This window comes from Astatotilapia calliptera, chromosome 6 (assembly GCF_964374335.1).
Source record: "Astatotilapia calliptera chromosome 6, fAstCal68.1, whole genome shotgun sequence".
Taxonomy (NCBI): Eukaryota; Metazoa; Chordata; class Actinopteri; order Cichliformes; family Cichlidae; genus Astatotilapia; species Astatotilapia calliptera.
In genome coordinates, this window is record NC_137427.1 from 25657608 (window position 1) to 25682324 (window position 24717).

A 24717-nucleotide genomic window follows, 5' to 3' on the forward strand; every position below is an offset into this window, starting at 1 on the left:
TGCCTAAGGTTTCTTCCTGTTAAAAGGGAGTTTTCTCTTCCCACTGTCACCAAATGCTTGCTTGTTGGGGGTTCTCTGTATTATTGTAGGATCTTTTAACTTACAGTATGAAGTGCCTTGAGGGGAGTTATGTTAATTTAATTAATTATTGCCCAACTTTGTAATATTTATTTTCCAATCCTTGCTCAAACAGATAATTCAAACTATTACAAATGGAATAGATCAAATCTTTGTGAGCTAAGAAAAACACTTATGAATGTTTTATTTAAAATGACCTGGTAACAGGGTTAGAATTGGAGTAACACGTAATTAATTAGAGTAATTACAGTAATAAATTACATTTATTTGTGGATTATGATGTAAATTTGACAAAGAAAATCCCAGGACCAAATATTTTGTATGTTTGTGTTTCAAAACATGTTTGTATTATTTGTTTTACATGTATGGTAACATGGTTGCAAATCACTGCTAATATGTGTTAAAAGTGTTTTGTCTGAAAAAGGCGCAGTTGTTGAATGTAATGTACTGTGAAAGTCAAGGATAAATGTAGTTATATAAAGAAAGGAAGGAAACTTTGGTGGGGGGGTTTGTTTTGGTTTTTTTTTTTTTTTTGGTAGTATGGGGCAGCCCCTGATGTATTCATTGGGGTTTGGCTGATAAAAGTGCTTAGGTATAGATAAAAGCAATGTATGAATGTGTGTGTGTGATTGGGAGAGTGAGACTTGCAGCAGAAAATGCTTTAATGCTCAAAATCTACCAGTCCATGATATGGGCAACAGGGATGCGTTGGTTAGAGTGACACACCAAATCTAGTCAGAAAAGACAGAAAGAAAATACAAAATATGTCAAAGACGACTAACTTTTGGTGTTAAAACATGATCCAATCATCTCACTTCTTCTTTAGGTTTCAATAACAAGGTTGCACATTTGTTGTAGTGCATAATTACTATGTTGATATTAACTAAATGACTTCACAATTACAAAAAACGTGTCAGCAAAATCAAAACATCAAAAAGTGGATTTAAAGGTAATTCTAATGGTTATATATGAAGCACAATTTGATTAAAAAAAGTTTTGATTAAAAAAAGGCATTTTGGTGAATTCTATTTTATATTTTGGCTTTTTTAGCAGCTAGGTTTACATCTTGTCTCAGGACAAGTGTCATTTATGCAACATGTATGGGCTATTTTCAAGGGTGATACAGGAAATGTCCTGCAATTGTAGAGCTCCCATTAGCGTTAGCACATGGAGTAGCATTATAAGAAAAACTGGAGCCAAACCCATTCGAAAAAGAAATTATCTTTTACTGGTTAAATTTAGGTCTTATTGTAATATATACTCTATTATATATCATATAGACTATATCATTATTATTGCAAATGTTTATTGTGTTATTTAAAGTAGGCCATATTGTATATTTATGCATTACCACTGCCCTATAAAAAAGTAAATTATTTAACATCAATCATTAAATGAAAAGAGGTGACGCTAAGCCACCATAACCAAAAACCAGCATGTGTGGAACGAATGTTTTTTAGCCGAGTGTTCCGGTGAACACATTTTCAGGACGGACCTAGCTGCGTTCTCTGAACTGATCATTTCGGTAAAGAAAAATACAAAAATAATCTATTTTCTTTTTAATTACGCTAGCGTGTAATATTTAGGAACACTTAGGAGGTTCCTTTACAGTCTAAAAGTCATGTACACATGTGTTGAGTGGTGTTATAGTTTATTTTAAATGTAATTTGCTTATGAGACACCAGCTCAGTCAGCAGACACGGGAGCTGCTAGCCAACATGAACAGAAATGTCAGAAACTTTTTATAGTTGTAGTGCTTGTTGTCGTAATTCACCACCCGTGTTGCTGGCTGTAGTCCCTGTGCAGCTTATTGGAAAAGCACTGAGATGAGATATCAGCTAAGAGTTGCTCGTTCTTAGCTGAATTTCACGCAGAAGAAGTCGCCCAGTTTCCTCCCGGCGTGGTTCACCCCGTTTGTCCGTGTTTGCAGGTGACGGAGTCAGTGTCAAGCTCCGCGGAGAACCAGAAATGCCCAAAAAGAAAACCGGTGCCCGAAAAAAGGCTGAAAATCGGAAAGAGCGAGAGAAGCAAATACGAGCCAACAGGGAACATGTTGACGTGGCCAAACACCCCTGCAACTCCAACATGGTGTGTAGCTGCGATAGCTGATAGATGCCCAATTAAAACAACAGCAATGCCTTAATATGTATCTAATCTTTTATACTGTTACATTTTTGCAGGAATGTGACAAATGTCAGAGGTAAGTGATTTTATTCACTTATATGACCAATGTGCAACTGCAGATTCTCCATAATTCTGAGATAATTAACATTTTTTTTTTAACGTTTCTGATGCCACATGCTAGAAAACAGAAGAACAGGGCTTTCTGTTATTTCTGTAACTCGGTGCAGAAGCTGCCTGTCTGCGCGCAGTGTGGTGAGTACACTGCACGTGTTATTTGAGTAATGTTGGAAAGATATTCATTTTAAAGCTAACACTCCCTGCTCATTTGTGACCTTCACATCCAAGCCCATTCAAAAATGTGCCAATTCACAGCCAGCTCAGTGATAGCAAGGTCCCTGCAAGGTCTTAAAAAGGTTAATATAACCTAAATAAGCAACACATTGTACCAGGTCATTAATTACTTAACAAAAAGTAAGTCCAAATTCAGAAGCATTGTGTGGAAACATTATTCACACCCCTGGATTCATTAGCTTGTAGAACCAGATTCAGCAGCAGTAATGAAGTAATCATTTTTTAGCTTGACTGGGCTGTGATTGGGCCATTCAAACATCTTAATGCTTTTTGTTTTTAAAAAAAAAGCCATTCTGTTGTACATTTGCTGTGGTTGGCTCAAGCTTTAGATGTCCTCACCTTTGACGGTAGAATACTTTGGTGTACAGAGGATTTTACATGTCTGTAGAATCTTGGATGTTGCTCTCGGTTTTTTTGCAGTTTCACGGAGCACTGCGCAGACTGATCTGTGAGTGAATTTGTTGGAATCTCCACTTTTGGAAAGATTATGACATAGAGTTAACGTACCTGAATGCTCCAGATCAGCAACCTGCCAAAGCTTCTGTTATTATTAGAGATGGCACGATACCACTTTTTTATGTCCGATACCGATATCATAAATTTGGATATCTGCCGATACCGATATGAATCCGATATAGTGTTTTTTAATCAACAAAACTGTTTTTTAAAATATCTTGCTGCATTTTGCAAGTCTGCAAGTTCATACTCAAGTTTAAAACAACAACTACACTAAAGCTATTCTGTTATACCTGTATACAAAAAAAATATTTCATAGTTCAGCAATACTGATCAATCTAATAAACTTAAACCTACACCATCCTCCCTATTCTGGTATTTTAAAGAGTACTTAGCATAAATATTAAGCAACCTAACTAATAGGGTTCCAACTCCCAGCAACAACAAAAATAAATAAATAAAAAATAGGGAACCACCCCTCACGCTCCACCTCATGATGCTTAATCGACGTAATCAACCTTAATTTGATGCAGTGTGAAAAAAAAATGCACAGAAATCAATTATTTTTCAAGAAATATTAAATAGATTCAACATCTTTCTTCAACAAAATTGCAGACTGCACAGATGGTACCTTCCCAAAGGAAAAAGTACTATAGCTTACTAGGGTATATATATTAGACTCAATAGTCACTATATACAGTAATTGACTTCTATTCATTTTACATCAAATTAAAACTTTGTGTGTCAGATAATTATTTATTAAAAGCTAGACATTTTAAATGAGAATAAGAAAGAAAAGTATGTCTTTGTGCCCCCTTTTCTCTGTTAATGCCCTACCTGCCCCCCTGCATAACTTTGCTAGATCCGCCCCTGCACAGTTACCAGCCGTCAGCTACGTAGAAAAAGATCCTGGAGTAGAAAGTAATATTAAATAAATTCTAACAACAGCTGATCAAGCTTAAACGTGCTGCTGTTGTTCAGCCGCTGGTTTGCTCTTTCTGGTGCAAAGTGGGCCAAAAACAAAGACGGACTCGCGACAGAAAAGCCGATCAGCTGATCATTTAAGCAGTTTCACGATTGAAGTAGCAGCCGGAGAGCGAGAGGCAGTCGCTCGTTAAGCTTAACGCAGGAATGCTTTACAAACATTCAGAGATGGACTTACACACTTGCTTTACTTCTCTCGGGGATAACTTTGTCGGAGATGAAATGCCAGGTTGCTAGCGAAGCTCCAAATGCTATCCAGACCACAGGTCCCCATGCCACAGCCGCTCTATCACGTGATGCATACTGCTCCGACGTGCTAACATTCTGAGGTGAGTTACGGTGTGTTGCAAGTTTTGTGAGGTCCTTTCGTGATATTTAATGGATCGGATTACATTTTTTATTTTTCTCCGATATCCGATCCAGTCATTTAGGTCAGTATCGGACCGATACCGATACGTAATATCGGATCGGTCCATCTCTAGTTATTATAGAGGTGCTGACAATTGCTGATTATCAATAAATCAAGTTCATTTGATTAGCAGTACCTGGCTGCTACTTACACTGTTAAATACTATAAATGCAGGAGGGATGTCATTAGTTTTTCCACACGTTTCTGCATGTCATGTCATGCTAAGGACCAGATTATTTTTTTTTAATGTGCTGATATGTAAAACAGTAGAATTGAAAGAAGGTTTAGTTGTTGTTTTTCACATAACCTTACATGCTTCTACCATTACACTCCATTATTTTGTTACATAGATGATGAAAACCACACAGTTCAAAAAGTTTGGCTCATGAACTCTGTGGTTTTGTTTTGTTTTCTTCTTCTCTATGCTCTTCTCCTTTATTATTCTGGTACAAGTTCATTTTTATTCAGCCTTCAGTCTTGAAGCATGCTTAATCATCAATATAAGGAAATCCCAGAAAGTTTATTCTGTTATTAGCGTGTTTTTTTTAGCGTTATCAGAAGGTTTAACTCAGGCTTAGTGAAAGCTTCTGTATTTACTTTAATAAAGATATTTCTTGATTGACGACAGTAGCTTTGGCAAACCTAGCTCCTTGAGAGTGATCGTAACTTGGCTAAATGTTGTGAAGGGGATTTTGTTCATGTATTACACTATTTACCATGTTACGTTTCGGTGTGTCAGTGTTTTGTTTTTGCGTGACTGTTATGTATTTCCTGCTTTACTTTGAAAGTCTGTGTTATCTTAGTGTGTTCAGTTTACGTTTTCCCTGTCTCGTCAGTTCTAATTTGCCCCAGCTGTGTTTCCCTCCTGTGGTCCATTCCCTGATTGCTCCTTCTATGTATTTAAGCCTTGTGTTTCAGTATGTCATGGTCGCGATCTCCCCCGTGTTGTAAATAGTTTGGTGTGTTTGTTGTAAATAAATAGTCTGTTGTAAATAGTTGTGAATGGGTTTGTTAATATTTTCGTTTGAGACACCTTCGTTTTGGGATTTTGGTGGAGGGCCTTCGTGGTTTTATTTTCCTTATCTTTGTTTTTCTACGTTGCACCCCGGTTGCCTAGGCCGGGGTGTAACATATGGGGGCTCGTCCGGGATTGCCTTCGCTGGGGGGGTCCGGGATTGCCTTCGCTGGGGGGTCCGGGGACCGCCCCAGCCTTTGTTGTCGCTGGAGGGTCCGTGGGACCGCTCCAGCCTTCATCCGCCTTCGCTGGAGGGTCCGAGGGACCGCTCCAGCCTTCGTCGTCTGCTGGAGGGTCAGTGGGACCGCTCCAGCCTTCATCATCTTCGTCTGCCTTCGCTTCAGCCGTCCGCCGTCGCTGGAGGGTCCGAGGGAGGGACCGCTTCAGCCGTCTGTCTTCGCTGGAGGGTCCGAGGGCCGGTCCAGCCTTCATCCGCCTTCGCTGGAGGGTCCGAGGGACCGCTCCAGCCTTCGTTTGTCTTCGCTGGAGGATCCGAGGGACCGCTCCAGCCTTCGTTTGTCTTTGCTGGAGGGTCCGTGGGACCGCTCCAGACTTCATCCGTCTTCGCTGGAGGGTCCGTGGGACCGCTCCACACTTCATCCGCCTTCGCTGGAGGGTCCGTGGGACCACTCCAGCCTTCGTCGTCTGCTGGAGGGTCAGGGGGACCGCTCCAGCCTCCATCAGTTTCATCTGCCTTCGCTGGAGAGTCCGAGGGACCGCTCCAGCCTTCGTCGTCTGCTGGAGGGTCAGTGGGACCGCTCCAGCCTTCATCAGCTTCGTCCGTCTTCGCTGGAGGGTCCGAGGCACCGCTCCAGCCTTCGTCTGCCTTCGCTGGAGGGTCCGTGGGACCGCTCCAGACTTCATCCGTCTTCGCTGGAGGGTCCGTGGGACCGCTCCAGCCTCCACCAGCCTTCATCCGCTTTTCATCAAACATTTCACTTGGGGTTACATGTTTGATTTTTGGGTAGGGGGAAATGTTACGTTTCGGTGTGTCAGTGTTTTGTTTTTGCGTGACTGTTATGTATTTCCTGCTTTACTTTGAAAGTCTGTGTTATCTTAGTGTGTTCAGTTTACGTTTTCCCTGTCTCGTCAGTTCTAATTTGCCCCAGCTGTGTTTCCCTCCTGTGGTCCATTCCCTGATTGCTCCTTCTATGTATTTAAGCCTTGTGTTTCAGTATGTCATGGTCGCGATCTCCCCCGTGTTGTAAATAGTTTGGTGTGTTTGTTGTAAATAAATAGTCTGTTGTAAATAGTTGTGAATGGGTTTGTTAATATTTTCGTTTGAGACACCTTCGTTTTGGGATTTTGGTGGAGGGCCTTCGTGGTTTTATTTTCCTTATCTTTGTTTTTCTACGTTGCACCCCGGTTGCCTAGGCCGGGGTGTAACAACCATTACACTGAAATTATTTGTGTTCGTTTTATTCATCTGTAAAGTTTTCTTCCTGTTTTTAGGTAAAATGAAATGTATGAAGTCATCGGATTGTGTTGTCAAACATCCAGGGGTCCACAGCACTGGAATGGGCATGGTGGTAAGTTTATTGTATATTTAAGTTTTCTATTATATATCTGTTTGATTTATTTTCATTCAGCAATGTAATTTATGACTGTAAAAATGATATTAGGTTGACATTATTTAATGGAACATTGTTCTGGTAGGTTTTGTTGGGAGAAATAATATTTTTATTTATTTAGTCTTTGAGATAAATATCTCTTTTTCAAGGGCCACCTGGCCAAGAAGATGCACCATGACAAAGTTACATCAAAATAAAATAAAACAAGTCAGTTAATTTTGTCAGTGGTAAATTTAATTCAAATACAAGGTCCAGATCATGCAGTGGCACCCTCTGTATTTTCCCAGGGAGACAAAATGATTCAGCTTTAGTGTTCTCTGAAAGGTATTTCATGAATGAGCTGCAAAATAAGAGAATGCTGTTCCAAGTTGGGTACTCTAAAGAGTGCCTGCAGCTGCTGTCAACAGTGTGACTCAGAGTAGAGCCTTGTGAGTACATTATGGTATCATCTGCATAAATGCGCAGTTTAGGTTTAGGCATAATCTTCTCTATATTAATAATAAAAAGGAAGAAAAAACAGGGTCTAAAGTTGACCTCTGCGTGACTCCATTTAAAAGCTTCATAGAAACCTGACTCATATTCATCTGTATCAACACACTGTGTCCTATCTGAAAGGGCATTCCTGAACTAGCCTGTAGTCTTATCATTCTAACTGACGTCACTGAGTCTTTCTAACAGCAGCTCATGGTCATCAGAATCAGATCAACAAACACAGCAGCTTTCAGTCCAAGGCAATAATAATAGAATTTGTTACCAACATAGTTGCTGTTACAGTACTGTTGAGTTTATTTAAAATTCTACAATTTTGGCGCAAGTAGAAATTTAGGTTTAGGGCAATATTTGTTGAGGGGATCCCATGTTTTTAAAATAATAAAGTATAGGCAGCTTTCTAGATTTTCAGGGATGATGTTAAGCTGAAGAATCTGATTAAAAAATTGTTTGTGAGGTTCTCAGGTCCAGATGAATTTTTTTGGCTCAATGGCTTTTTAACATTTTAAGATTGCCATAGAGGAAATAGGTTTAGGCACAAAGATGATACAAAATGGGAAAGACAGTTCAATGTAGAGCATCAAGACTATTCTACATTTGCATTAAAAACATAAGTAGTTGATATAAAATGTCCAGGTAGGTTTGGATAACTTTTTTTTGCCTTAACGAACGAAATTATAATTTAAAAACTGTAGTATGTATTTCCTTGGGTTATCTTTGTCTAATATTAATATTTGCCTAAGGATCTCAAACTGAGTGTGACAAATATACAAATAAAAAATAAATTGGGAAAGGGACAAATTCTTTTTTCACAGCACTGTATGTATTGATATTTGGAATTTCTAGTCAAGGTCCTGGTTTGATTTCTTAAAACTCTAACAGATCCAGGCAGCAGGTTCATTTGTGGCCCTGTCTGTTTCAGCTGTGCCAGTGCAGAGCTTTATCGAGTCCTTTTAGGGAGAAAACTTCTAGTGCACAAGGTCAAGACCTGCTCTATTTTTAAATTCCGCTGCTGTGGGAATATTTTGCACGGGGCCGGGACTTGGATCTACATTCTCGCATAATGATAGCAGCAAAAAAAAGACTTACTTTAAAATCCCACCGGTATATTAGGTTTATAATCAAATAGCATGGGAGGAGTCCTTTTACACAATGATAATGTCAGCTTTCAGAGACTGTAAATGCAGCAGGACTCTCCCTTGATATGTAAGGCCATTCGATGCCGAATAACAAACAAACCAAGAGATCCATGTTGCCAGCAGATTCCGCAACAATCAGCCGCTCATCTAGATGTTGTCACTGATAGCAACAGCACTCCAGACGGCAGGCTAGGAGAATAAACAAGGCCTCAAGCACACCAACAGAGGTCATCTACAACCAAGAAGCAGCAGCTTGTAGATTTTCTCTGCATTAATCTGGGGCTAGCTATTATTCATGTGGCTGTGGCTCAGGTGGTAGAGCAGATTAGCGACTGATTGGAAGGTTGGTGGTTCGATTCCTGGCTCCTCCAGTCTGCATGCCAAATATCCTTGGGCAAGATACTAACCCCAAATTGCCCTCCGATGCGTTCATCGGAGTGTGAATGTGTGTGAATGCTTATTAGTTGCACTTGAGTTTAGAGTGGGTGTGATTGGGTGAATGAGGCATGTTGTATAGAGCGCTTTGAGTACTCTGGGAGAGTAGAAAAGCGCTATATAAGAATCAGTCCATTTACCATTCAGTATCACTCTGACACTCTTTATGCTCATGGTGCAGTGTTGTGCAAGTGCAATCAAAATGAATAATTAAGCTAAGTAGCATATGATAAGGTGTGTCAAGGGTCCAGCTGGTGTTCAGTAATCAGTGTCTGTTTTTGCTACATGCCAGTAAACTCATCAGCAGGTTATTTAAACATAAAAAAAGAAAGTACAATTTCTGATTTTGGTCCTTGTTATTCTCCTACTCAATCACAAGGGGGCAGTGTGCGACTTCTGTGAAGCTTGGGTGTGCCATGGTCGGAAATGCCTGAGCACTCACGCCTGTTCGTGTCCTTTGACTGATGCCGACTGCATCGAGTGTGAGCGCAGTGTCTGGGATCATGGTGAGACCACCCCTGTTTGATTGTTTCGCCTGCTTACCTAAGTAGAGCCACTGACTGGTTTAACTTCTTAAATAGGAGGGCGAATCTTCCGCTGTTCCTTCTGTCAGAACTTCTTATGTGAGGATGATCAGTTTGAGCACCAGGCAAGCTGCCAGGTTCTTCAAGCAGAAACATTCAAATGTAAGTCACACTGTCATTCAATCGGCTTTTTCAATGGGGTGTTTAAAGCGTATCATTTCCATATGAGCAGATAATATCCAGAGGGAGCATGTGCAGTAGTGATGTTACGAATGTGTTTTCATAATATTGTTGTATTATTTTAGGTGTTTCCTGTAATAAACTGGGACAACACTCCTGTCTGCGGTGTAAGGTGAGGAATCAGTCTGTGAAAATATAATGCAAAAGGATCACAAGCATGTTTGTAAAAAATAAACCCACGTTATCAACTTGCATTACAAAACTGTTTGTAACAACAAAAGAAGAACGAACCAAATCTGATAAGATGGCTACAAATTCACATCGTTGTTTTCATGTGGTTTTGCTTTTGGTTTTTCTCCCTTTATCTGGAAATATTCCTTGTGTACAACAGACACGTAACTGAAACTAAACATCAAAGAGCTTTGAACGAATAAAATGGCAAGAAAGCGCTCCAGGCTGACAACAACGGACCTGCTGAAAATAGCAGCCGGAGCTCATACTGCCTTTAGTTGTTCCTTGTGCTTAGTTTAACAGTTGTCAGCTAATCTTACAGAGGTTAAAAATAAGTTGGTCCTATCAATGACCTATACGAGCTGTTGCTAGGCCAGATAGTCGCAGTGCATACTTTTACTGAAGTGCACAAGTGAAGGAATTTGCCAGGCAGCTCATGACAATATGTGTAGCCAAAGCATACTTTTGCAATAAATCAGCTCTTAATGCACAACAAGTGAGTGTGCTTATCCTTAAATGTGTATATATATATAGAGTAATGTTTGTTTATTTGTACTGGAAAATTACAGGATAAAGAATTGCACTATAAAAGATGCACTGCATAGACAGCCAGTGCCGACTGAGTAAATCTTTGACGTGCATTTTCTCAGGTCTGTTTTAAAGCTTTAAATTAAAGCTACCCTCACATGCCCATTTGCACACCAAATATTACACATTACATTAGCCTGCTGTAATCATTCCTGCTCATCATGCTAGCTGAAAGGGATGCCTTCTCAACACTGTAAATAATGCTGATCCTCCCTCAAAGCAAAGTTTTAGCTGGAGCTGTTTATTAATTGAGCGTATATGTTCTGCTGGTCTCCTAGCAACCAAACCGCATTTCCTGAGCATGAGACTCTGCCCCAACTCCATATAGACAACAAACAACAAGACTGATTATACTATGATAACATGGTAATTTTGACGAAATTACGCCAGCTGAACTTTAGCATGCATTTCTGCACAGAGAAGCCATGTTTATTGAGGATATTAGAATGTAGGAATGACTACAGCAGACATTCAGGTTTATCAGGCTTCATCAGGAACAAAATAAAAACATATGGAGTGGCTCACAACATTTACACAAGTGCTGCTTGCGTGGCATTGTGCCACAGTTGCAATCTGATCAGAAAGCATTTGAAATAGGAACTCTGCTTTTTGGGGCAGGGGTTATTTATTTATATTTCCAATTCAATCCTTTTTTTAAGAGTACAGTCTGTATCAAAAAGAGGCAAAAGACAGCTGCCATATATTGGTTACAGTGAGTGAGGATCTCTGAATTTGAGACTGGAGGAAGGGAATACGATCGAGTTTTTATGGATGAACGGATGTGGATGAATGAGCTTACTCCTCTTGCCTAAACAAGCCTGAACTGTTACTGCTTTGCTTTCTTTAGTTTTGAAGTTGAGCGAGAACTATGCATCGATATCATGTTCGTGCACCAGCGTTTCCATGCCATAACTGACTGAAAGTTGAACTGTGTCTTGCAGGCTTGTTACTGTGATGATCACACTAAGAGTAAAGTCTTCAAACAGGAGAAAGGAAAAGGTCCTCCGTGTCCCAAATGTGGTCACGAGACACAGGAGACCAAAGATCTAAGCATGTCAAGTGAGTGTTACGCAGACCTTTAAACGACTGGAAGTTGTTTAGTTGTTTTTCTTCCCGTAAAGCTCCTGTTTCGGGGAAGTTGCCACAGCTGCTACTTCCCCGCAGACTGTGTTTTGAAAATGAAACAAAACCATGAGGGGAAAAATAAATTCTTTGTTTTTCCCCAGAAGTCATTTACACAGTGCAGCTAATTGTATTTTCTAGAGAATTGTTCATGAATATTTGGGTTTTTCTCAAATGCTTCTTGCTGTAAAAGCAGAGTCTGATGTTATGCAATTAAACTTTGACCTTGGAAGCAGTGCCAAACACGTGTTGGCCACATTGCTGTTCTCTCAAATGTGCTGCCAGGATTTGATTTCTATTTCTAAGGACTTGCTATTAGCAGAGTGAGATGTATTTTGAAACAAAAACCCTGCTCAGTGAATCTGATATTTCTAGCTCCTCACAAAGAGCTTTAGCAATATTAACATTTCATTTCCGACATGGGACAGAGGCAAAAACGTGTGGAAGGATCACAGCAGTGTCATAGTCATATATTGACAAGAGGAACAAAGTGATATATAATGAGTTAAATTACAACCTGAAGGCTTAGAATAAACATTGCTTGCAGAGAATTACGCAGACTGTATCTTACAGGACCTTTTCTTTGTCGCTTCACCACCATGCGTAATGACACCAGAGCTAACGTTGACACCTGTGCATTGTTCACAGCGCGCACCTTGAAGTTTGGTCGACAGGCCGGTGCCGACGATGACGACGGTTACTACAACGGTGCGTCCGGGTACGATGCTTACTGGAAGAACGCAGCGTCCGGAGGTGGAGACCAACAAGACGACTACGGAGAAGACGATTACTATGAGGAAGACGAGTATGAGGAGGACGAGGAGGACGAGGAGGAGGAAGAAGATGAAGAGGGCGAACAAGAAACTGCGTCCGAGTCGCTGGCTGGTCTTAAATTGGATGGTGCTGCAGCCTAAGCTGATGGTGACTGATGAGGTGGTGCAGCTGGAGCACGTGGTCCTGTAAACCCAAAGGATCCTCAAGAAAGCTTTAGATGCACAATTAAGACTGGAGATGAATATTAAAGCTGATGTGATGTTTTAACTTTCCATGTTACTTTGAAAGAGAAAATACATTTTTTTAAACAATATTCAAGCAGCTGTATAGAGACAAAATGAATAAAAGACTCAAATAACAGTTTCAATTTAATTTCAGTTTCATAAATTAAATACCTGCTATTATAAGCCTGACTAAAAAAAATTGATGGTGCTCAGAAAGCTTTAAGTGCCCTGCTTTCTCCTCTGTTTTTACAGTCAAGCCTGGGTTAAGTTATGAAACTGCTTCTGCTTTGCAGTGATTTTTGATACAGGAGCAAAGGCTGATCTTTGTATTTCCACACTCTAATGGTTGTCACATTTGCCCACCATGTGAATGGTCCCTGGAAACTCAAGAAGATGATGTTACTCCTATTGGTGGCGTGAAGCTGGCACACATAAGAGGGTTGTTTATGTCATATGGTGGTGAACTTTTAAAGAGCTTTAGGGGGGGGTCTTCACTTTCTTTCAAACGAGGTGGCAACCAGTATTGGCTGTTGGACAAATACTCATTCAGATCTTATGAATTTGCCTAGATTTTTTTTTACAATCAGGGTCTGATTGTTACATTTAGGACCAGACTATCCTTCCATATTTTTGAATTCCACCAGAATCCACACACAACTGCAGAGTATACAGGAAATTTTCAATAAGTCATGATTGTAAAGCTCTGGCTTGTCTTAAATAGTCCAAACAGCAACAACAAACCTTAAGCGTTAGCTGTTCACCACAATGTGCCTCGAGACTTTCATCTTCCTGTTTATGAAAAACTTCCTCAAACATTTTACCCGTATGCTTATATCCAAAATAAGTCGTCCCGTTTTAGCTTGGTCAGCTGTAATAATAAACAAATTATTAGCTGGAATGAATTGCCTAAATCATTAACTTCACTGGTTTTCTGATCCAGGCAAATTGGCGGCCACTGAAGGGAATTCTTCTGTGGCTTGTTATGAATAAAGCATAACCTGTCCTCATTATCGATGTTATGTAATGACTATTGGAGAGTCTTTTTGTGGCATCTTTCCTCAGTGCAGTTGTTTGTCCTGATGTTTGAAATAAACTGCAAGGCACATTTGGGTCATTCTTACTATTCGGTGCCATTTGAGTCCTAATGACATAATATGGTATATTTAGTGTAAAACTTGTCTAATGCTTATTTCTAAACCATTTTCTTGTATGTTTAACCCCCCTCTACCATAGAACACATTGATATATACACAGGATAAATACATTAAAAGTAAATTACTTTTATTTTAGCACAAGTCACTAAAGTACTATGTCCCCAGTCATGCTTGCTCGACTTCAGTTACAAATATAACTTAAAAAAAAAAAAAAAATCTAGATTTTTCATCATTTCTGGATTGGCTTATTTCTAATGTTCCTCATCAAATGTTCTTTTTTTATTATTAATGCATGTTTAATACTTAAAATCTTTAAAAAATGTTGTGTCCCTGAATCAACTGTCACCCCTGTTACTCTGATAAGAATTCCATAGAACACATCACCTGATTATTCTTTTAGTCACATGACACTCCCGGATGTAACATATTTTGGAGGGAAAACTTTCAAGAAGAAGACCAGTAAGTACCACTCTTTAATCAACCCTTTTTTCAATGTTTTAGCAAGATTTTGTAATGTGGCAAAGCATAACACGTCCAACCTGTTACGCTTATTAATAGTGGAAACAATTTTTTTTTGGTAATTTTTATAATATGGCTAATAAACATGTTAAAAATGGTTCTTAGTGGTCACCATGTACTAGCTTGTTGTTCATCATACTAGTAGTAATGGCTAAGTTTAGCATAAAATCTCCCCCCTGTTACCGTCACCCCTGTTATTGCTATGCACTGTAACATGAAATTTCCTTGCAGATTTTAAAAAGGGACATTGTAGCTTTTAGAAAATGTAAATATTACTATAACTGTGTATTCAAAACAGTTATTAATAGAAAATTGAATGTCCTGTAACAGGGTGGACATTTGGCACGTCATGGGTAAAGACTTTGATTTAAAAAAATATTATAATATAATATCCTTAGCTGGACCAATACATTTTTCTTATAGGTTGAAAATCCCTCTTTTAGATGAAATGTTAAAATAATTCAAAATTTTGTATTTTTTGATGAAGAGTGATCACACTGAAATGGCACCGAATAGTAGGAATGACTCATTTGTGTAAAAAAATAAAAATTTAAAATTAAATAAAATCCCTCTTGAATGTGCATTTCTGTGAAGTATTTCTGATGACTCATGCATTAAAAGAAACAGAAAAGAAAAAAAAGAAACCGATAAAGTGACGACTTGGAGGAGGAGTGAACGTCTCAACACGACCAGAACAGGGCGTGTGCAAGTCAGCCTGCGAAATCATACCCGTACTCACTCTCGCCACAAGTGTTAATAACACTGGCTGCAGACCAATGAGACAAACCAGCTTTATTATCACAAATGAGGTGCAAAAGTGTAATCTTTGCTTGCTGCTCCGCTGGCTAGGACGACGGCAACCGCAGTCACTGCGCAGATGACGGCGCTCCCGGTGATCCTTTTTCAACTCACATGTCACCGAGATCAGCGAGCTGTAAGTTACATTTTAGTGCGTTACTAGTAGAGGTCTAACCCAAACTGTCGGCTAATCACCTGGAGGAAAACACGGCGTGTCCCCAATTAGGGAGGCTAATCAAATGCGTATATATAGGAGGTGTGTCTACTGGGCGATCCACGTGGGTCCGCGGGATACATTTCAGCTGCTGTCGGTGAACTATGTGCCATTATGGTAATTTGGTTTAAAAAACAAGTAATGCTCTCGCTTTCACTCACTTGCTTTCACTTTCGATTTAGTCAGATGCGAGCTAGTTTGGCAGCCCGTCTTTCCGGTTGTGTGTATATGGGGAGACGCTTCTGCACAGCTGTCAGTGAGAATGGAGCCAAATCATGTGCACGTCCACCACGTTCTTGTTTCTGCCTAACTTAATGTTTACGTTTTTATTCTGTCCAACGCTGTTTGTCAGCATTGCTCCAAACTGCGTCGAGACTGCAGGGTATGGAAATAAATGCGTCCTTGGTAGTACGCGGCTGACGGTTCGAGCAAAGGTACGAGGAAATGATTACCGGTTATTAGTCTCTGTAATAGTTTTGTAAACTTGAAGAATGATTTATAGGAAGGATGGTCTGCTTCAAGTAACAAGAAACTATCACGGTTGAAGCGCAACCTTCAAGAAATATTTAGTCGTGATTATCCATCCAACTCCTGTTGGAAGAGCAAGTGTAAGTGCTGAAGAGTACCATCGATAAATGTTAACCTCACTAGGCTACCGTAAAGTTTTAAGATACGCGGCTGTTTCATAGTAACACTGAAAATATAGTTCTATTCTTTAAAAAACAAAAACAAAAAAAAAACCCCAAAACAAACAAAAAACACCCTTTAACTTCAGTACTACTACAGTACAAATGGAAAACACAAGTACATCTGCAACAGAATTGAAGACAACTAAAAGTACATTTCATCACTATGCTGTTTAAATAGTCTTCATAATACTACAACTGCTGAAACATTGGATGTTAGATAACATGCATCCTCTGCTTTGGCCCCGATGGAGATTTCAGACAAAGATCATGTGTTGTTGGTCTGAGTGAGGTGTACCCTTAAGGTGTCTGATTTATGGCCTGTATTTACAGCGCTTTTCTAGTCCCTAAGGACCCCAAAGCGCTTCGAACCGGCAACCTTCCGATTACAAGGTGAACTCCCAACTCTTGAACCACGATCGCCCAAGTTCAGCCTAAAGCTTTTTTTTTTTTTTTTTTTTATAGTTGCCTGACACTGTTGCCTGCATTTCGAGTTGTGCATGGTGGACTTGCTCTGCAATCCTGCAGCCCTAACACTAGTTGCTAGGGGATTTATGTCCTCAGGTTGATCAGTTCTCTTCCAGTCTGTTAGAAAAATGGCTGCAGAAGAAGTAGCTGGAAATGCGCAGGTACTACATGGGCCAGTCGCATTTGTTTTAGGCATTGATGGGATGTTGAGTTTGGTGTTGACAAAAAAAAAAAAAAAAAAATCCACTCATTACTATTAAAAGTAATGCAGCACTCAATACTCAATACTTCATTGCTTGGTGGGGAAAAAGTAATTTGTAACATTACTACTTTGTTGCTCTGTAAAAAGATGTAAAATTCATTGTAAGACATGTTATCTAACAGTATTTATCTTCCCCTTCAGTCCTGATACTCAACACAAATCCCTGTTTGTGTGTGGGACAAAGCTTAAAGGCCCGCACAAACTTTGTTTTAGTTTAGTTGAGATTGAACACAAGACGGAACAGAAAGCAAATTAAAAACCAGGCCAAAGAGATGCAAAGCCGCAGTAATTCTACTGTAGAAACAACTGGAAATGGGTGATGCAATGTTACAAGCCTGACTAGCCATCGCTGCCTTTGTTATCTGTTGAAGATCAGGCTCTGGCTGCTGTGCTGGGGTCAGCATACACTTAGCTTTAGCATCACTTTGGGTTCTGGCCTAACTTTTTGTTAGGATGTTGTCTATGGATGCTTGGAAAGAGCCGATGCTGTGTTAGCAACAGCCTCTTTTTGCAGTGTTTGCACTTTGTTTGTTTGCACACTAGCTGATTATAGCAAGACCCATTTAAGATGTATATATTTCTGTAAACCCCCCCCCCCCCCCCCCCCACCCCATCTATCATGCAGATAATGACGTAGCTGTAATGTGGCTACTGAATTTGGTGCATTTACAGCTTTAGTTACTGCATTACTGAAAATTGTAAATTGTAGTGTGATTCCAGTGACATGTTAGTTTTGAATATACTGGTTATTTTGTGCCTCGGGTGTAGCTTTAATGCAGAAATGCAGTCCTTAACTAATTTATTATATAAACTGTCATTTAAAATAAAAAAAGGAAATATTTTAGAAATCTGTCCAAAAAATGTTTAAAGAAATTTTATTAAACAATTAACAACAAAATCTAAATTTATTTTAAATAGCCAAATTTGGGTACTGGACCTCAAGTAAATAACTAATTTGGCATCTTAAGTAAAACAGTTTAATTTTGATTTTTTTTTTCTGCTTATCTGTAAAACAGCAAATTTTAACATTTTTAGCATTAAAATAATTTGATTAAAGAGCTTGGCCTTGCTGGTGGATTAACTGTCTTTTGCTAATTATTTTAGAGCAGCCGTGGTATAAGCTTTACATTGGATGATGTCTTAATTTTTTTTATTTTTTTTTTAAAAGCACTGTATAAATTGCATATTGGTGGTAGTGTGAGGGCCTCAGCTTGTACATCTGGAATAAAAATGGAGTGCAACTGAAATAGTGTGGGTTGCCTCCCTTTAGAGGTTTTCTGGACACACCCAGCTGTTAGAGCTTGTAATGCATTGTAGTCCATTTGGCTGTGGAATGCCTTAGTTTCCTCCAAGAGGGACTGGTAAATATTGCTGGGAAAAAATAGTGTCTGGATTAGCCAAAGAACTCCAGCTGGGTAACTCTGGTGAGAGTTAGCCACAGGAAGACGGGTACGTTTTTGTTTTTTGGGTTTTTTTTGTTGCTGTTGTTGTGTTTTTTGTTGTTTTTTGTTGTTTTGTTTTTTTGAGGGAATTGCAAAGCATTTAACCTCTAAAGTGAAACTGTAGCTGTTATTTACACTACATGCAAGTTGTGAGTTCTGCCCGATGAAAGCAGGTTGACTTTCTGCACTTTGAGTTGCACCTCGTTTGTGTATGATGATTACGGAGTGCGGTGACTGTGGGTGGGCACGGGGTAGTATTTCTAGCAGTGCAGGACAACAGCTTGAATACACTATAAAAAAATTACTATTTGAGTTTCAGTTAATATTTCATACTCATTCTGTTGTTTTAGTAGATGCAGAAAATAGAAGAAGAGAACAGAGTTGGCTTAAAAATATAGGAGCACAGCCTGTAGCAGATGAGCAAATGGTCACAAAAGACTGACAGAATACAGAAATGTGCAAACTTCAGAGAAAATGGTTATGTATCTGTTATTGCTATTCAGCCATAGAAGTGGAAATTATTTACCACAGTGTTACACAAAGATGGCTTGACATATTTCTGTTAAATTTCAATGACTTTAATTGCATATTTATCACCCATTATATTACAATTTTAAAATGGTGACCTAAAAGATGTAGATGATGATGATGATGATGATGATCTAATGTTTTCCTGTACAATTTCTAGAGGGGTTTCCAGATCCAGCTGACCTGTAAGGTGTGCCGAGAGAGCCACAAAACTCAGGTGTGGCTTTGTTTGTTAGTTCTGAGGTAGGCATATAGTGTGTGTGTTGTGTTTTGTGTTTTGTTTTTCTTATGAGTGTACTGTGCTTAGTAGATTTATTAGATCACCTGTTATTTAAAAACAAGAAAACACAAATAATTTAGTAAGTCTGTCAAAAAATTATGGAGTGCAAGTAAATAGCTGTCATTTGGCATTTTAATAAGAAAATTTATGTGATTTTCGATTTTGTTTCTGCTTTTTTCCTTTTGCAAAACTGTAAACTTGAATATTTATGAACAATGCCAATAATGATAGTATTCATTTGGATTAAATAGCTTGCACATACTGGTGGATTAATCATCACAGAATCATAAAAAATCAGAAATTGTCAGTACTGTTAATTTAGGACAGGCCTGGCATAAACCTTATATTGAGTAAAATAAAAAGAAATGTAAAACAGCAAAATAATATTGAAAGCCTAACCTTTTTAAAATTCCTACAAATAAACAGATAAGTACATCCTCTTAATTCTAATGTCTTACATAAGGATATAAGTCATCTGTTTCTCATCAGGGCTTAGTATCGGGTCAATATAACCTGAGGTAAACAACAAAGTTTTCCAGTTGAAAAGTCGAAGTTCAGAATTAGAGTTTTGGTTTCTGGCAAAGCTTTTAAAAAGGTCATTTACCGACTGATCTGTGAAAAGACTTCAACATGAAATGTTGTGCTGTCTGCATGACTGTCTGCAGCTCGGTAGGTAGTGTGGTCGCCCCATGATCGGAAGGTCGGGGGTTCGAATCCACTGAACGGCTACCCTGAGGTACCCCTGAGCAAGGTACCGTCCCTCCCCAGGCGTGATTTTTGGCTGCCCACTGATTCACTGAGGGAATAGGTTAAAGTCATTTCAGCCTCATCTTCAAATTATTCACGTCCTCTCAAGACCAAGACTCAAGTCCAATTACAACATGCCAAATAATTGATCAGTGTGTTATGTTTTAAAGCGTTACACAGATGACCTTCATTTAAATACTGATTGCTACAGCAATGTACAGTAAATGTTTTGGAGGAACTGATTCACTGAGTTCAAAAGATGGCGACTATAGATTTTACTCTGAGCTAATAATAGGTCTGTGACGTAATTGCAGTCTCCCTTATCAGAAAATGATGAGTGAATGAATGACTGTAAAAGTGGTTATTTTAACTGGAATATGTGAACTGCTAAAATGCTAACTGTTATATATTTCAGTGTTTGTAACATATAGAAGTTTGACTTGCTTTGCTCTAAGCTGTGACTTTATGAATGAGGAAATAAACTGGCATGTCAAATAGCTGTCCACAGAATGTGTTACCATGGTAACTAGGTTGAGGTTGAAGCTTCCTGGAACAGAAAAGCAAGAGTTTACCTTTCATCACACTAATTGTTAGCCGGACCTGATTCCTGGTATGGGGCCCTGGTCTCCAGTGTTAACACAATGCAAGTGCCTTTCCAAGAACGGTGGTATTACAATAATACAGTCCAGGACCCACATGCCAGACTCTGAAGAGCGGGCCAGAGTTCATCACAGTACAAGTAGAAATGTTTTGTTTTTGTGAAGGGTCGTAGGGAAAATGTCTCTTTTCTTTTAAAAAAAAAAAAAAAACACAAAACACAAAAAACCCCCCAAAACAAAAGGGATCACTGCATAGATCGAATATCCACAAGGCCGATTAAGTAAAAGCAGCGCAGTAAAGAGCAGGCCAGTAACTCTCCAGCTTCAAGCTACTACTGCTAAAGGCAATTCTGCTAGCTATTGAGGTGTGTGTGCGCGTGCGACACTGCTTCTGTATTTTGGTTTAGGTTTTTGTCAAATGAAACCATAATATGCCATGTGATGTTTATCTCAGGCTATAATTGCTTAACTTTACAACATAGTAAAGGCTATATTAAAAAAGTCGTAATACCTTAGAATTGATGGGGGTTTACTCTCTTTTTGCAGTGACTGAATGACTGTATAGTGTTAATTTCTGCAAAATGCACTCCGTGACTGAGCTGATGGTGTGCAGTATGACAAAAGTACTGGACTTTGGAAGTTTGACACATTTATATTTCAATGTCTAAACTTCAACTGTGTTAGTTTATTAAATTTAAACTGCATTTCAATCACTTTTACTATATTATTACATTTAAATACCCATATTGCTTTCCCCAGTAGCAGCTAGGTGCAGCAAATCAGTTGCACCCAACAAAACTCCATATTGCCATAATTGTTTCTTTCTAATTGTATTTTCATTCTTACAGCCTCTTGAGTACGCCTACATGTGCCAATTCTGTGAATGAAGCAGGGGATCTACGGATATGTTTGAATGATCTGATTCATAATGTGAAGGTGAGTGGTTTCATTTTAACTCTTTGGTAACATTGAGTTTTTATTGTTAAAAATTTGTATGACATTTAAAAACGACATACATTTGTTCACTGATGCTGACTTAAAACAATAAAAAAAAAAAGTCTGTTTTATTTATATAGCAGCAAATTGTAGCTCTAGTTATGTCAGAACTAATGGATAGTGGACAGTTTACCTCTACACTGGCAACAGTCTGGAGCCTTTACTCATTATACAGTCACTGGTTACGTCATTATTTATGGATATAGGCAGAAACGATGATCAGCTGATGCTAACAGACCCAAAATGTGTTAAGGAAAAAGTTTCCCACCGCATTACACCGCCAGCCTGAACACTGACACAAAACAGGATGGATCTATGCTTTCATATCATTTAGACCAAATGTTGACTCTTCCAGCTGAATGTCATCAGATCTTTTATTGCCCAATTTTATGATGGTGTAGTAACTGGAGTTTCAGTTTTGTGTTCTTAGCTGATAGGCAGGGCGCTCGGTGTAGTCTTCTGCTGCTGTTGCCCATCTGTGTCAAGGTTTGATGTGTTGTAGGTTCAGAAATTCTTTTGCATAACTTCCTTGTAATGACTGGTGATATGAGCTACTGTTGCTTTAACAGTTTGAAGCAATCTGGTTATCTTGCTTTGCTCTCATACTCTTCACCCAGAGAACTGCCACTCACTGGATGTTTTCTTTCTCACACCATGATTAGAGTCAACTTTATTGTAATTACACATGTATTAATACAGGGTAACAAAATGCAGTTTGCATCTAATCAGAAGTGCAAGAGCAGTAAGCGCAATAGGAGCAGATTATGTATGTGATCTGCAGACCTTTGTGACAGAAAAGTCTCAGATTAGTAGTTTGTCTTTGCAGCAACAATGCATTTAGATGTGCTGACAATGTAATTACATGATTTTGATATCTGCGTTTTAATGAGTAGCTGAATAGGTGTACCTAAGGAAGTGACTGATGAAATTTCTGGTTGTTTGTCCATCAATCAATCCCATTCTCATTAACAAGTGAACGTAAGAGCTTAGAAGGAATTTCTAAAACTTTGGCACAAATGTTCACTTGAACTAGTTAAAATTTGGTGGTCAAACATCCCTAGGGACTAGAAGGGTGTGTTTTGTTTTGTTTTAATTCCACCAATTTCTTATATATATTAACCTGGTTGGTTGTGAGAAGCACATCTGGTGAGACAAATGAAAATGTTTATTTGTTTTTAATTTCTTGTCAGAAATCTGATGCTATGCTCTACGCTCCAGGAATTGAAGACTTTCCAGTAAGTTTTTAAAAAGTTCAGTTTTGATTTCTAATCATCGTGTGAATCGATTACAAAGTGCTAACAAGTGTTGCGTGTATGTCCAAATCCTGGAGGTCTCTTTAACCTCCACTCCAAAGACTAAACAAAAGGAATCACACATTCAGTTTACGGAGTGCTATAAAAGGCACTAACACCACGCCCATGCTTCTGTTTCCTCCTTGGTAAACATACCTGTATTCAGATAGCCAACCAACACAACAGCCATCCAAAGCATGTAGAAGGCAACATGTTCTTTGTTGGAATGTTTTGTACAGCGTACTCTGGGCCCTGTATTATGAATTCAACATACCCATGGAGCAAGTTTGGCTGTTACCATGGTGATGTACCCCAGTTAAATAAACTACCTTCATGGTACAGAAAACAGAATTAACCTTGATTACCTGGATAATCTGATTCCTGCTTCGTAATATGGGCCTCTGGTATCATCTTGAGAAGGGAGTGTTTAGTACATTTTTAATTTTGGTGTTTGGCATTATTTATAATAATAATAATAATTATAATTATAATTATAATTATTATTATTATTATTATTATTATTATTCTAAAGCTTGTCATGATAAAGTAATTTTATTTATTTTATTCCTTAGAAATGTAACTCGTAGAACATTTTCAGGAAATGCTAAGAAATTTTCTTGTGTTTCCAGGATTTCTGTAAAAAGATGGTGCTGAAATGTTACATGTTGGAGTTGATAATGGTCCTTGATGAGGAAGAAATTGGGCGTGGTTCACAGGAATGTGTCCGTGATTTCAATTATAATCTGCAAACAACAAAAAATGTAAGTTTTAAATGTATCCTTTTAGAAGAAGTCAGAGTCTTTGCTTAAATGTACAATCAAAAAGATTTTTTCACATAACCACTGCTGAAGCTTATTACCTTTCTTTAGCTTTCAGTTGTAATTGTTTGTATTCATTTGAGGAAAAACAAATCTTTAATTTTTGTCTCCTGTTAGGATCTGTGTCCAGCATGTGAAACGTACACGCTTCAAAATATTACAACATTTATGGACAGACTAATGGACCTTTTGGAAAATCTCAACTCTACATAATATTATATAATGATGTAAATACTGTAAACTACTACTGTGCATTTGTGTAGATTTGTAAATAACTGTTTTTATCGCTTATGTTGCTACCATACGTAATAATAAATTAAAGATGTATTTTATGCTATAGGCTGATGACACTAAATGTAGCATGGCATGTCAGTGCTACACATCTGGCCTATTTGTTTTTAAATATGCTGTCAGTGCCACAGCTTTTAGCTATACTGTATATACATAATGTTATCACACTGCTAAATAATTTCCCCCAGGGATCAATAAAGTATTCTGATTCTGATTCTGATATACACTACTGAATAAAATGTACTGATACACCTAATGGACTCTAGTATCTGAGTACGTTCAGTATATGCTTACTCCAGTGTTTTGTCTGTGAGGTCTTCAGTTCTGCATTTTCCTCTCTGGCTGCTACATGTGCGGCTTGAAAGTCTTTTGTAAACTTTATTTCTTTTTTACATTACATGTTAAAACAAACTCTCAACTGTTACTTCACGTACTGTTGAATACATGGGAGATTGTATCTGATACACAAACTGTTCTATTTAATTTTGTTCGATTCCGGGTCAGCATCAGAGATGGAGCATTTATCGTGCAAGTGGCAAGAGAGTCTTTAGTAGATACTCAGACAGGAAAACTGCCATTAACATTCTGTATACAAGGGCAGCTTATCTGCCAACTGCAGGCTGTCTACAAAGTTTGTGTGTAGCATGCAAACCACGCTTGCCAGCATTAGCTCATAGCTTAACTCCACTGTGGTATCCAAATCTAGCCACTTCTATCGGGGGGGAGTAGTGCATTTTTTTTATTTATGGCGCCTTTCTACAACCCAAGGTCCCTGTTCAAAGCATAAAAGAACAGCATTGGAGTCAACAACTGGAATCAATTTTTAAAGAGTAAGTCAGTTTAAACAGATGGGTTTTGACTTGAATAAGGGAAGAGAGCCAGTATTCGTGATCTCATGAGGAAGTGAATTTCAAAGTTGGGGAGCAGAG

At 38.7% G+C, this 24717-nt stretch overlaps 2 protein-coding genes across 3 annotated transcripts; both read left to right on the plus strand.

Annotated features, from left to right (window-relative positions):
* The first annotated feature begins 1476 nt into the window (after positions 1 to 1476).
* znf330 (zinc finger protein 330) lies at positions 1477 to 12830 on the plus strand. The gene is made up of 10 exons (XM_026171315.2): positions 1477 to 1603; positions 2009 to 2166; positions 2259 to 2278; positions 2384 to 2454; positions 6870 to 6946; positions 9431 to 9557; positions 9633 to 9737; positions 9881 to 9927; positions 11516 to 11633; positions 12345 to 12830. Exons 2-10 carry the CDS (start codon positions 2047 to 2049, stop codon positions 12608 to 12610), a joined length of 951 nt encoding a protein of 316 aa, XP_026027100.2. The 5' UTR covers positions 1477 to 1603; positions 2009 to 2046; the 3' UTR covers positions 12611 to 12830.
* Positions 12831 to 15032: 2202 nt separating this feature from the next.
* On the plus strand, positions 15033 to 24044 carry il15 (interleukin 15). Of its 2 annotated transcripts, none has more exons than XM_080303001.1 (6): positions 15033 to 15301; positions 18926 to 19008; positions 21240 to 21327; positions 22578 to 22622; positions 23309 to 23440; positions 23615 to 24044. In XM_080303001.1, the coding sequence occupies exons 1-6, from the start codon at positions 15245 to 15247 to the stop codon at positions 23708 to 23710; spliced, it is 501 nt and encodes a 166-aa protein (XP_080159127.1). In that variant the 5' UTR covers positions 15033 to 15244; the 3' UTR covers positions 23711 to 24044. The 2 variants fall into 2 exon arrangements, with proteins under 2 accessions (XP_080159127.1, XP_080159126.1); XM_080303000.1 differs by lacking the exon at positions 15033 to 15301 and adding an exon at positions 15560 to 15813.
* The last annotated feature ends 673 nt before the right edge of the window (positions 24045 to 24717 follow it).